The 12,717-nt window shown below is 26.4% G+C and overlaps 6 protein-coding genes and 1 long non-coding RNA gene across 8 annotated transcripts; 5 read left to right on the top strand and 2 right to left on the bottom strand.

Moving 5' to 3' along the window:
* The first annotated feature begins 188 nt into the window (after positions 1–188).
* LOC134831936 (uncharacterized) lies at positions 189–1,049 on the top strand. The gene is made up of 3 exons (XM_063845775.1): positions 189–322; positions 386–622; positions 684–1,049. The coding sequence occupies exons 1-3, from the start codon at positions 199–201 to the stop codon at positions 797–799; spliced, it is 477 nt and encodes a 158-aa protein (XP_063701845.1). The 5' UTR covers positions 189–198; the 3' UTR covers positions 800–1,049.
* A 760-nt stretch (positions 1,050–1,809) lies between these two features.
* Positions 1,810–2,566, top strand: LOC134832031 (uncharacterized). Its single transcript, XM_063845918.1, has 3 exons — positions 1,810–1,964; positions 2,028–2,285; positions 2,341–2,566. The coding sequence occupies exons 1-3, from the start codon at positions 1,838–1,840 to the stop codon at positions 2,475–2,477; spliced, it is 522 nt and encodes a 173-aa protein (XP_063701988.1). The 5' UTR covers positions 1,810–1,837; the 3' UTR covers positions 2,478–2,566.
* A 580-nt stretch (positions 2,567–3,146) lies between these two features.
* On the top strand, positions 3,147–4,276 carry LOC134830103 (uncharacterized). Its single transcript, XR_010161950.1, has 3 exons — positions 3,147–3,321; positions 3,383–3,634; positions 4,058–4,276. It is a non-coding gene; the product is annotated as an uncharacterized LOC134830103 (long non-coding RNA).
* Positions 4,277–4,287: 11 nt separating this feature from the next.
* Positions 4,288–6,533, bottom strand: LOC134830100 (IST1 homolog). 2 transcript variants are annotated; one of them, XM_063843470.1, is made up of 4 exons: positions 6,358–6,533; positions 5,664–6,300; positions 4,812–5,048; positions 4,288–4,594 (listed from the first exon to the last, which is right to left on the bottom strand). In XM_063843470.1, exons 1-4 carry the CDS (start codon positions 6,426–6,428, stop codon positions 4,469–4,471), a joined length of 1,071 nt encoding a protein of 356 aa, XP_063699540.1. In that variant the 5' UTR covers positions 6,429–6,533; the 3' UTR covers positions 4,288–4,468. The 2 variants fall into 2 exon arrangements, with proteins under 2 accessions (XP_063699540.1, XP_063699539.1); XM_063843469.1 differs by having other exon boundaries at positions 4,293–4,645.
* Positions 6,534–6,739: 206 nt separating this feature from the next.
* LOC134829514 (probable cytochrome P450 28a5) lies at positions 6,740–10,074 on the top strand. The gene is made up of 7 exons (XM_063842604.1): positions 6,740–6,965; positions 7,022–7,160; positions 8,561–8,668; positions 8,737–9,231; positions 9,309–9,435; positions 9,513–9,624; positions 9,683–10,074. Exons 1-7 carry the CDS (start codon positions 6,781–6,783, stop codon positions 10,008–10,010), a joined length of 1,494 nt encoding a protein of 497 aa, XP_063698674.1. The 5' UTR covers positions 6,740–6,780; the 3' UTR covers positions 10,011–10,074.
* A 448-nt stretch (positions 10,075–10,522) lies between these two features.
* LOC134830102 (translation machinery-associated protein 16 homolog) lies at positions 10,523–11,384 on the top strand. Its single transcript, XM_063843473.1, has 3 exons — positions 10,523–10,614; positions 10,673–10,755; positions 10,820–11,384. The coding sequence occupies exons 1-3, from the start codon at positions 10,612–10,614 to the stop codon at positions 11,265–11,267; spliced, it is 534 nt and encodes a 177-aa protein (XP_063699543.1). The 5' UTR covers positions 10,523–10,611; the 3' UTR covers positions 11,268–11,384.
* LOC134830101 (large ribosomal subunit protein mL50) lies at positions 11,269–12,248 on the bottom strand. The gene is made up of 4 exons (XM_063843472.1): positions 12,148–12,248; positions 11,876–11,991; positions 11,624–11,814; positions 11,269–11,563 (listed from the first exon to the last, which is right to left on the bottom strand). Exons 1-4 carry the CDS (start codon positions 12,208–12,210, stop codon positions 11,328–11,330), a joined length of 606 nt encoding a protein of 201 aa, XP_063699542.1. The 5' UTR covers positions 12,211–12,248; the 3' UTR covers positions 11,269–11,327.
* Between the last annotated feature and the right edge of the window lie 469 nt (positions 12,249–12,717).

The raw sequence follows: 12,717 nt of genomic DNA, 5'->3' as shown, positions 1-12,717 counted from the left end.
AAATTAAATAAATTAATAACGAACTGAACTCTCAACCGAACCGCGTCAATTTCCGTAACTCGTGAGAGACAAAAATGAGTGAAAACCACATCTGACGTCATTTACTGCGAATAAAAATAAAAATTCTTCTCATGGAATGTGCATAAATATTCTCGATGCGTGTTCCGTGCTCTCAGTGTTGACGTTACTTTGTAAACAATGACTTCGAAGTGTTGCTTTTTCGTCCCAATCCGAACTGCTGCCTTACTTTTTGGAGTTTTTAGCTTGTTAGTACGACTTCAATTGACTTATTTTTGGCTTCGTTTCTTCTTAACTGACGATTGTGAGTAAATTTTACCTAAAAATATTAAAAAATTTCATAAAAAATATTTTTTTCTTTTTTTAGACAAAAATAATGAATACAATTTAGTCGGTACGGTTATCGAAATTTTAGTTCTTGGAATTGTGGCGAATCTTGCTGACATTTTTTTGATCTACGGGATTATTAAAAAGCTCCAAAACTGGGTGAAATTTTATCAGTATGCGATAATTTTCGTGTATTTGTATGAAATTTTCTTGTTTTTCGTCTTGTTTGTGCTCGGATTTCATTGGTTGGATATTCTTGAGTATCTTTTACTTGGAAGTAAGTTTCAGAAAATTATTTTTTTATGAAATATTTCATTCTTTTTTGGTAATTTTTGTAGTTTTCCATTTATGGGCATGGTTTGTCATAAGAAAGTTGAACTCCAATTGGGATGAGGAGATGAAAGGAACTCAAAATCAAGGAGAATTGAACTCATTGCCGCCGAATCCAGTTTAAGAACTTTTGAATTAAAGCTGAAAATAAATAAAAAAAAAATATTTTTATACTTTTTTATGTAAAAAATTATGAAAAATACTCATGTTAGAGTAATAAAAATTTTTAAAATGCGAGAGAATGAGTGACATCAGCTGTGCACTCATTCAGTTAATAACTCAGCAAAACATGCAACAGATGTAATTTTGAAGATTTTTTGACATCCAAAGTGAATTTTATACCAAAACATTTATTTGATAAAAATAAAATATTTTTTTCTAATTTTTAATAATGTATTTTCAAATTCTTATCATTTAAATGTATTTCTTTGAAATTAGGTTCCTACAAAAAATTCAAAAAAAAAATAATTAAATTTATTCTTTCAATTTTAGCTTTAAAAAAAGTAAATTTACTATAATTTTTGAATTTTATTTAACAGAACCTGAAAAAATAATTTATTTTATAAAATTTTGAACTATAAATTGGTTAAAAATTAATCTTAAAATAATTAATTAAATTAATTAAAATTAATTTTGATAATATTTAAACATATGCTTAAATAATCCAACTAATTTATTAAATTTCTAATTAAAATTAATTCAACAAAATTTAATTATTTTAAATTTTTTAAATAATTAATTAATTAAATTAAACTGATTTTTTTTAAATTAAAATTAAAATTATTGAAATTTTATAAATTTAAATTAAATAAATTTTTTTAACATAACATAACATAAAATTTTTAAATTTTAAATAAATTATTATTTTTATTTTTTTTTTTAATTTCTATTAAAATTTTTACTTTTCAAATTAAACAAGGGGCAAAAAATTCAAATTAAATTTAAAAGTAACCTAAATAATTAAATTTAATTTTTTTTAATTATTTATCAATTAATTTAAAATAGTTTTTAAAAATCAGCATAAAAAGGATTTCCATTCTCACAAAAAATGAGAGAAACCCAAAATTCTCTCTCAGAAAATCGCCCGTATGCCTTACGTTGCACTTTGAAATGCATTTTCACTGCAGTTGTCACTGAAAATCGCACGAAAACAAACATTTAAATGTGGCGTGATTATTTTTCGCGATGGAATTGTTGCTTCTGCATCGATCCACGACGCGGAGTTATTGCTCTCGGAATCATCAGTTTACTCCTGCGACTTGTCCGAGCCGGATTACTGACATCTATGAGTAAATATCCTTTTAAAAAAATATTTTACACGCAAATTTCAAGGTCATTGTCATTTTTTGCAGATATTGTGAGTTTACTTTTTCAAGATGAACCGTATTTGGAGTTCCTGAGGATTGATTTTGCATTCGTAATTATTTTGGCTTGTGCTGCTGATGGTCTTCTAGTTGTTGGAGCGATCAAGGAAATTCTGGATAATGTGAAATGTTACATTTATATCAGTTATGTTGTGTTGACTTATGAAATGTTGAGCTCGATTTTCTTGGTTGCAGTTGGAGGTTTGGATTATGTCGCGCTTTATATCGACTCAGTTGTTCTTTTTAGTAAGAATTTTATTTTTAATGATTTTTGAGGAATTAAAATTATTTTTTTTTTCAGTTTTTAATTTTTACTGCTTGTTCATGGCCTATAGTTTATACAGGACATGGGCATTACAGACGAGAAAACATTACTTCGATAATGTCGTTTATTATATTCCACACGATGCGGAGAATCAACCTTCACTAAATCTATAAAAAAAATATTTATTCTTTATTAATGGATTAATGTGATGAAAATTTCTTAAGAAAAATATAAAAATTAACTAAAATTATTGTTCTTTGTAAGAAAATGTAATAAAAAAATATATGTAAAAATTAAAAAAAAAATGTTTTATTTAAAAATAAAAAAAATTAATTAAAATTTATTTATTTAAATTTAATTAAAAAAAAATAATCAAATTTTAATTTAAAAAAAAAATTATGAAAATTTAAATTAAAAAAAAATAATTCTAATTTTAATTTACAAAAAAATATTCAATAAATTACATACTATTTAAAAATAAAATAAAATTGATTAATTTATTTAATTTTTTTTAAATTAATTTATTTTAAAAATTTACGTTTTGAAAAATAAACAAATAAATATTTCATTTATTTAAAAATATTTTAATATTTTTATTAAAATTATTTCCATGCAAATTGTTAAAAAAATGTCAAATCGTAAATTATTAAATTATCTGAAAATAATTTAATTCAGAAAAAAAATTAAAATAAATAAAAAAAATATTCAAAACAAAAATTTTTGTTCTGAAAAAACTTCATAAACAAAATTCATCTACTTTAAAAAAAAAACGAGAGAAGAAGAAATAAATTCTCTCTGAGCGAAAATGCATCGATGCAATTTTCTGCAGTTGTCATAGCAACCTCACACCGTCGACATCTTAACTCCTGTGGAAATTCCAAAAACAAAATCAAAAAATGTGGTTTTCGTGCTGTTTGAACTATTTTTGTCCCATCAGCCCGCGCTTTGGAGTCATCAATCTCGGAATATGTAGCTTGATTTTTCGATTTTTGCGAAGTGCTTATTTTCCGATTTGGCGTAAGTTCCTTTAAAAAACTTTTTGCGCTTTTTAAAAATTTTTTCAAGGTCACGTTTCCAGGTTTGAATTATTATGATCGAAACACTTTTTCCGGCTTTCAATTAATTTTCGATCTCGTATTCATGACTGTGCTTGGTAGTGTTGCCGATGGATTGTTGATTTTTGGCGCAATTAAAAAAATACGTGAAAATGTGAAAATTTCCTTATATCTCAGCAGCATTGTGTTTTTGTATGAAATTGTTTCTTATATTACTTTCTACTTTTTGTGTCTGCATTATTGTTATCTCTATTTTGAAATTCCGCTGATTCAAGGTAAGATTTGTTAAATTTTTAAAAAATTAAATTTTAAATAAAATTAAACATATTTTTTAAAAATTAAATTAAGTTAAAAATTTTATTTTTAAAATTTAATATTTTTTTTAAATTAATTAGTCATTATTAAATTTATTTATTAAAAAAAATAATTTAAAAATAATTTTTATTAAATATAATTGAATTAACTAACATTTTTAAATTTATAAAAATTAAATTATTTTTTTTTAAATTAATTTTTATTTTTTAAAAAATATTTAATTTAAATTAAATTAAATTTGAATTAAATTAAATAAAATATTTTTTAAAAAATAAAAATTTATAAAAATTAAATTTAATTTGAATTTCAATAAAATTAATTAATTATTTAAATGAATTATTTTTTTTTATTAATTTTTTAAAATAAATTTTATTTTTTTTCAGTTTTCAACACTATCTACTTATTTATGGCTTTCAGCTTAGAAAGAACATGGGAAACTAGAATCAACGACAACTTCATTGACAATGTCCTTTACAACATAATGCAGAATTTAAAGAATAACCAACGACTGTATGCTTAAAAATTGAATTTACTTACCAAAGATCTTATAATTTCTATAAAAAAATATTTTTGATAAATTTTCTAACAAATTTCGCTCTTCTTGTGAGTTAATTCTCCGTTTATTTGTTCTTTTTTGATGATTTTTTAACAGTAAACCATGAAAAATGCTGCATTTTTCTGAAAAACTTTTGAAAGTTCAGAAACTTAATGTGACAATGAATAAAATACTCGTAAATATAAAAATAAATGGGTTAACAATCATTTTTTTCCATTCAATAATTCCAAAATTCGTCTTATTTCTTCTTTTTGAGTGCCTCAAATCGTCGCGAAAGATCGTCAAAGTCAATGTCATCGGATTGTGTGGGTTCTGCCGGGTCTTGAGGCACATCTGGTAGATCCGTGGGAATGGATGGCAGGTCCTGCATGAGATTTGGAGCAGATCGTGGAGATGGAGTTGGTTTGAACATTGCCTAAAATTGAAATTTTTTATTAAAAATTATTTTTTAATTTTTTTTTTCTTAATAAAAACTTACGACAAAGAAGCCCAATGAAGCGAATTTAAGTAAAAATGTACAAAAATTAATTTTCTAGCGATAAACCGACACCAAAAAAGGGAAAATTAAAAAAAAAACTTACCGGCACACTATCAGATGGAAGGGAATCGTACGAAGGAGGAGGTCCAACGTCACTTTTTTCTTCAGATAAAAATTTTGCGACAGCGTCATCCATTTCGCTGGAAGTCCCTTGATCAGCTGGTTTTGGCTTTTCACCGTACAAACGAGGGTATTGACGTGCACTTACTTCTGGAGCAGGAGCTGTTGGTAATGATGATGCTCCAAATCCGCCGCCGCCGCCCGAATTTCCTCCAGGAGGCTAAAAAAAAGATGAAAACATTTAATTTTAAAGGCAAAAAAATTTTTTTTAAACAAGAATTTTATCTTTTGTTGAATTTTCTTTAAAAATTTTAACAAAAAAAAAATAAATAAAAAAAAATAAATTAAAAAATTAAAAATAATTTAAAATTAATTAAATAATTAATTTAAAAATAAATTTCTTAATTTTTAAGAAAAAAAATATTAAAAATTAATTTTTTAGAATTATTTTAAAAAATTTGAAGAAAAAATTTTGACTGTTTTTGTCAATTTTTAAAAAAATTTTAAAAATAAATTAAATAAAAATACATTTTTTAAGTAAATTTTCTAAATTTTTCACAAAATGAATGAAAAAAAATATTTAAAAAAATTTAAAAAAAAGAAAAAAATTTTGTGAAATTTTAAAAATAAAAAAAATAAATTTTCACTAGAATTAATAATACTTATTAATTATTTATTTTAAATTAAATAATTTTTAAAAAATTAATTAAATAATTTTTAAAAAATCTAAAAATTAATATTTAAAAAATAAATTAAATAAAAATAATTTTTTTAAGTAAATTTCCGAAATTTTTCACATTCGAAAAAAATAATTTCCTCAAAAAAAATTTCTTACCGGATAATTAAAGGGCACAGAAGATGGCGGCGTTGGCATAACAGGCATCGACGGAAAAACAGGAGGTTGCGGATATCCCATAAACCCTGGCGCCGGCGGAACTGCACCTCCCGGACCGCCGCTCAAGTCAATCAACACGCCATCCCGTTGCGACATCACTTGCGGATCCGGCTCATACTCAATATTATAAACTTTCGCAATTTCAATCAAATATTTCTCGACGAGCAATTTGGGCGGCGCCTGAATCGCCAATTTGTGCACCAATTTATCGCTTGGCTTCAAGTCTCCCTGCCCATCGATAACTGCCTGCACGAGAGGTTTCCCATACTTTATCGCAAAAACATCCGAAACCACTTTCAGCTCCTGCACATCGGCCTGCAATCGCGGCGTTACCCAAATAAGCGACGCCACAGCTTCGGAAATGCCGTCGTCAAGCTCCTTCATTTGCGTAATGAGCCCGAAACGGGCCAGAAGCAAGTCGCAGAACATTTCGACAATTTCCATCGCTTCGACCAAGAAATCCTCGCGAATAATGTGCTCGACACGGATTCGCGCACGTTCGACTTTTCCGGCGGCGATGTAGTCAGCGATTTCTTTGCGTGATTTCTGAGCCAATTCGGTCTTTTTCTTCTCGAGTCTAAAAAAATTTTGCGAAAAATTAAATTAAATTTACGAATTGAAGGCAAAAACTCACAATTTTAGCCGATTTTGCGCTAATCTCAAATTTGTCTTGAGCTTCGTATAATTTGGACCACTGGACCACATTTTTCAAGGGGTTTTGGAAGCAAAAACTATCAAAAATTCCAACAATTTTGATGAAAAAACAACTTTTACGATGATTTCTAATTACTATGATGATTCATAAATAACTTTTGGTTGAGTACTTTGACAGTCAGATGTTTGAGTGCCGCTTCCCGAGACGTGAGTTACTCTCATTTTTCAACAAGCGGCGCCGAAATTGCAATTTAACGGCATTTTTCAATGCATCGCGTGCTTTTAATAGCTGATGACGCTGAAAATTACTCAATTTTCATGCATTTTCTAAACTTCCCTTTGACAAGACACACAATTAAGCAAGTTAGTTGCTTGTCAACCGCCGACTGAGACACACGTAAAAATGTTTTTGTTGCTGATAACGCTCGTTTTTGTTCTAACAGCTTTTTATTTCTACCTAAAATCTCCCTATACGTATTGGAAGAAGCTTGGAGTGCCAGGACCTGAAGTGAATTCGTGGTTGGGACACATTCCAAGCGTTTGGCATAACAAGCAAAATTATGTTTATGAGTTTGCGGATATTTATCGGTGAGTTTTTTTTTAATTTTTAACAAAAATTAAAATTTTAAAGATTTTTTTTTCAGAAAATATCGATTTAAGCATCCTTTTGTGGGAATTTTTGTACTAAGACAACCTCAATTGGTGATAATTGATCCAAAAATCGTGAAACAAGTTCTCGTGCAAAAGTTCAAGTGCTTCCGGGATAATTATTTTAGCGATCCGGTAAGAGATTTTGATGGTTTACGTGAGAATTGGAAGAAATTCTTATCATTTTCGGTGACATAACTCGAAAAAAAGTGATTGTTTGTGTTTTTTCTAAGACAATTGATAAGAAAAAGAATTAAAGTGAAATTAGTTAAATTTAAAAAAATTATTAAGAGTGAAATTTTTCGTAAAAAACTAAAAATGTTTGAAAAGCTCAAATTTCAACAATAGAAAATGCTAAAAATTTATTAAAAATTAACAAAAAGTAATAAATTAAATCCTCTTCAGAATCTGAAAAGTCATTAAAAGTATTAAAACTGCTAATTAAATCCACCTGCAATTAAATTTTTCCGACAGTCAGACACTTGTACAAACAAATCCCATGTAAAATTAAATCAAAATGTGTTAAAACAAGGTCGCTTTATTCCATTTACGGCTTTTTAAAGTGCGATTTTGTGAGAAATTTGACCATTTTTTTACAAAGAAATTATTTTTGAATAAAAATCAAATTTCTTATCGAATTTTTTCGAAAAAATTAATAAAATTAAACTTTCTTAAAAATAAAATTTTTGGACAAAAATATTAGAAAAAATTTAGGTATTTATTTTGATGAATTTTATTTTGATTTTTTTTTATCAAAAAATCGAAAAATTTTATATAACCTTAAATTTAAAAAATTAAATTAATTAATTTATTAAATAATTAATTTTATTTAATTAAAATAAATAAAATTATATAAAAAATATTTTTAAAAAATTTATAAAATTTTGAATGAATTATTTAATTTTTTTAAATAAAAAATTTAATTAGATTTTTTTAAAATATTTTTTAAAAAATAAATTTGGTAATTTTTTTAAATTTTTCTCTCAATTTTTGTATAAATATTTTTAATATTAATATTTTAAATTATTTTAATTTTCTCTATGAAAAATTCAGAAACCATGAATGAAATTTTCATATTTTTTCATATTAAAATATTATTAAATTTATTTTAATTCTATTATTTAATTAATTTTAATACACATTATACAATAACTTAATTTAATATTTAATTTTTTTTTTATTTATATTTAATTAATAATTTTTTTAATTCAAAATTTCATTTAATTCAATAATTTTTTTATGAATTTAATTTTTTTTCCTTTTAAAATTTTTATTATTTTTTTTAATTCTTTATTTTTTTGTAAAAAAAATTAAATGAAATAATTAAAAAACGAAAAATTTTAAACAAAAAAATAAAAATTGTCAATTTTTCTCACAAAATCGCAATTATTTCAAAACACATCATTCACAGTCTCAAGTAGATAAAGATAAAAAGTTATTAATCGAAACTTGTTTAGAAAAAAAATCAAATAAACAAGCAAAATTCATTATTATCTCAAAATAAATACATTTAATTGCTACACGCTTCTTTGTAGGTGACCAAACAAACTGATAAGCTACTTGGCAGAAACCCCTTCAACTTGAAAGGTGACGAATGGAAAGAAAAGCGCGGCGAATTAGTGCCTGGATTTTCTGTCGTTAAAGTAATTTCCCATAAATTTTTCGATTTTTTCGTGATTTATCATAAATTTTATTATTTTTTCCATTTTAGATCAAAAGCCAATACCCGATAATCGAAGATGCATGCAAAAAACTCGTCGCTTACATCACCGCACAACAAAATCCGATCGATGTGCGAGATTTAACGGCCCGCTACACATCCACAGTTGTCTCGAGCTGCATTTATGGCGTCGATGCCGAGTCATTTTCCGAAGAAAATCCGTTGTTGCTTGACAGAGCGCGGAATATCATGTCGGAAAAAATGTGGACTCAGCTGAAAATTATTTCGTTCTTTCCATTTTTGAATAAATTCTATAAAACGTGCTACGTGGACAGCGTTAGTGAGGAATTTTTCCTGAAATTGATGAAAGATGCGTGTATTCATCGGGAATCGAGTCACGAGAAGCGAAATGATTACCTGGAGTACTTGATTGACTTGCAGCAAAGGAAGGGATCGACGAGATTAGACACAGCAGCGAACGGATTGACGTTTTTCTTGGATGGATTTGATACTTCGAGCATTTTTATGTTCTTTGTGTTGTATGAGGTGAGAGAAAATTTCATCGAAAAATCATGAAAAATTAAAATTTTCATTAAAAAATAATAAAAATTAATAATTTTTAGCTCTCAAAGCATCCTGAGATCCAATTGAGACTACGAGAAGAGATCGAACACTATTTTTTGCTTCATAACGGAAAACTTTCGTACGATTTTGTTGAAGAAATGCCTTATTTAGACATGGTCATCAATGGTAAGTCTCATATTTTTGCCCAAAAAATTCATTTTAACTCAATTTTTTCGATTTCAATGAATTTTCATACCCCATAGAGACCCTCAGAATGCATCCCGCTATCCCAGTTGTTGCTAAACTCGTTACCGAAGACGTTGAATTGCCTCTAGCTGACAACAAAACTGTTCAAATTAAAAAAGGAACGACTGTGTAAGCCTTAAATCCTAAAATTTCTTTAATTTTTCATCATTTTTCTTCAATTTTTTAGCAATATTCCAATTTATTGCTTCCATAACGACGAAGCTTACTACACAAACCCGGAAATTTTTGATCCCGAACGTTTTAGTCCTGAAACTGGAGGCACTCGAGAGTTCAAAGAGAATTGTGTCTTCTTACCTTTCAGCGATGGACCCAGAATTTGTTTGGGAATGCGCTTTGCTTTGGCACAAGTTAAAAGAGGAATTGTCGAAATTGTGAAAAATTTCGAACTAACATTGAATGAAAAGACAAAAGAGCCCTTGAAGTATCAGAGAAAGGCGTTTTTGTTCATTTCGAGTGTCGAGAACGAGGTTTTGATTGATTTTAAGAAAATTTAAAGAAAAATATTTAAAAAAAAATTTAAAAAAATAAATAAATAAATTTAATTTAATTTATTTTTTTTTTATTTCATTTTTAATTTTTGATTTAATTAAAAATTTAATATTTTTTTTAATTTAAATTAAATTAAAAAATTTAAATTTTTTTAATTTATTTAATTTTAAATTAAAAATTTTATTTTATTATTTAATTTAATTTTTAATTAAAAAAAATTATTTTAAAAAAAATTAAATAAAATTATTATTTTTTTAATTAAAAATTTAATTTTATTATTTTTTTAATTAAAAATTTAATTTTATTATTTTTTTTAATAAAAAATTTAATTTTATTATTTTTTTTAATAAAAAAATTAATTTTTAATTTTAATTATTTTTTTTAATTTTTAATTAAAATTTTGATGTAAAATATTTAAAAATTCAATTTTTGACGAAAATGGCTTCAAAATTCAACCAAAATTCATAAAATTAAATTTCAAAAGGTAACTCACGAGTAATTTTGGTCACTCACGAAGGGCTTCAGAAACGTCAAATGCATGTGGCGAACAATAAAAACAAAAATAAAGCACTTTAACGAGTCCAAAAACAGAATTAAAGTACAAAAATGGTAATTTTTCATCCAAAAATTGATAAATTTAAATTAATTTCTTTAAATTTTATTTCAGGGAAAGGGCCTTGCACAGAAAATTCTTGGATGCAAACATCCGGAGAGTCGAAAAACATTAAATTTGATCAAAAAAACCAAAAAGTACTTTTTAAAACTTAATTTTTTAACTAAATTTTATTAATTTTTATCAAAATTTTCATTGTAGAACGAAAAATCGTCAACTAAAAAAAATCGGAAATGCTTCCAAAGTCAACATTCAAGGCAAAAAGCTCTTTTGGTTCTACGAAAACATCGAAGATGTCGAAGGTCCTCTCACGCCAGACATGTACATCGAGCTAATCGAGCATTATCTCGCCCGTTTCGATGACGAACTCGAACAAATCAGCATTAAACAGAGCATCAACAAGAAACGCGGCAATCAACATGCCTCTCGGGAGTCTGTCATCAAAATTACGCTGGAAAAAGAGAAGGGAGACTTCAATGGCGGCGGTTTAGAACTCCCCAACCTATGCGATCCGGTCGAATTTAAGCAATTTCAGGAATGGGATGGCGAGGCATCGAAAATTCAACACCTCAAAATGCATTTTGTGTCGCGAAAGTGGCTGGAAAATCTGAAATCCACACAGAATGAAGACGAAAAAATGACGGAATAAATTTTTTTTTGTGTTTGAAATTTATTATTGACTAATTTCGGGTGTTAAAAGGAAATATTTTTAGGGCCAACTCATTTTAGCTTCGTACTGACGATATTTCTTCTTGTATTTCAAGCCCGTGACAATTGTATGGCTCTTCGGGAAGGCAGTTTGCCCATTGAACATGGTGTCAGTGTCGGGATGGAAGCGATGGTATTCGTACTGAACGTGCAAATTCTCCGGCAAATCCATCGTTTTGAGGGCATCCAAGGGAACTGTCTTACTTACAGGCGTTTCATAGAATTTTACGACGTCATCTACGAGAAAAAATCAATTTTTCAACAAATTTCTTGATTTTTTATGAAAAAATTTCTTACCAACTGTTTGAATTTCATGCAATCTTGAATTGGGGACAATATGATTGAACGCCAAAAAGCATTTGTTGAGAAATTCAAACTTTTCCTTGGGCGAACCGAGCTTTTCCGTGACATTTAGTTCTTGGGCGATCGCTTGAACTTTTGAACTGGCATCCGATGGGGGATCATAAGGTTTGTGAGGACGTAAATAACTAAAAAACAATTTTTTTGTTAAGTAAAAAAGCATTTTCAAGGAAAAAATTCAATTTTTACCCTTTGGATTCCAATTTTGTGCCAAAAGATTCAATACTTGCTCCTTTTTCTGGAGCTTTTGGCTTATTCACTCGAAATGGCTTGATTCTGTTGGGGCTAGCAAAACGCACAGAGACCTAAAAAATATTTTAAATATTAATTTGATGAAAATCGGAGATTATTTTTAAGAAATTTTAATATTATTTCGTTAAAATAAAGAAATTTTTCATGTTAAATCGAGACATGGAGGTCTAAAGAACTGAAAACTCACAAAATTAATAGGAATTACTCACATTTTGTGCAGTAAATTGCTGTTTTAGCAAAGTCTTGGAAACATGCCGTAAGATTCCTGCCATTTTTTTGACACTCGATGAAAAATATAAATAAAGAAATGTCAAATTTTTGTGTTTGAGTGGTTTGGTTTTTGAATTTTAATAAAGTCGTTAATTATTTTAATGCGAAAATTTTTAATTTTTTGAATAAATTTATTAATTTAAGGAAATATTTTGTTAAATTAATTAATTATTAATTTTTTTTATCATTAAATTATTTTAATTTTAGGTTTTTTCTATGCAAAAATATAATTTTTCATTTTTATTTTAATGATTTTTTTCAATTAAAATATTTTATTTCAATGATTTTGAAAATTAAAAAAAAAATATTAAATATTTAAATAAAAATTTAAAAAAAATTAGAATAAAAATAATTTAATTATTTTATTAAATTATATTATTTATAAAATTATTAAATTTGTATTATTTTTTATCATAAATATTTTCTATTTTAATTTAAGATTTTTTTTCAAATAAAATAAATCAAAAATAAATTTTAAGAAAATAAAATATTCGAATAATTTATCTAAT

Source organism: Culicoides brevitarsis, chromosome 2, assembly GCF_036172545.1.
Source record: "Culicoides brevitarsis isolate CSIRO-B50_1 chromosome 2, AGI_CSIRO_Cbre_v1, whole genome shotgun sequence".
NCBI lineage: Eukaryota > Metazoa > Arthropoda > Insecta > Diptera > Ceratopogonidae > Culicoides > Culicoides brevitarsis.
The sequence above is the reverse complement of the archived record's forward strand: the minus strand, read 5'-3'. Positions and strand labels throughout refer to the sequence as shown.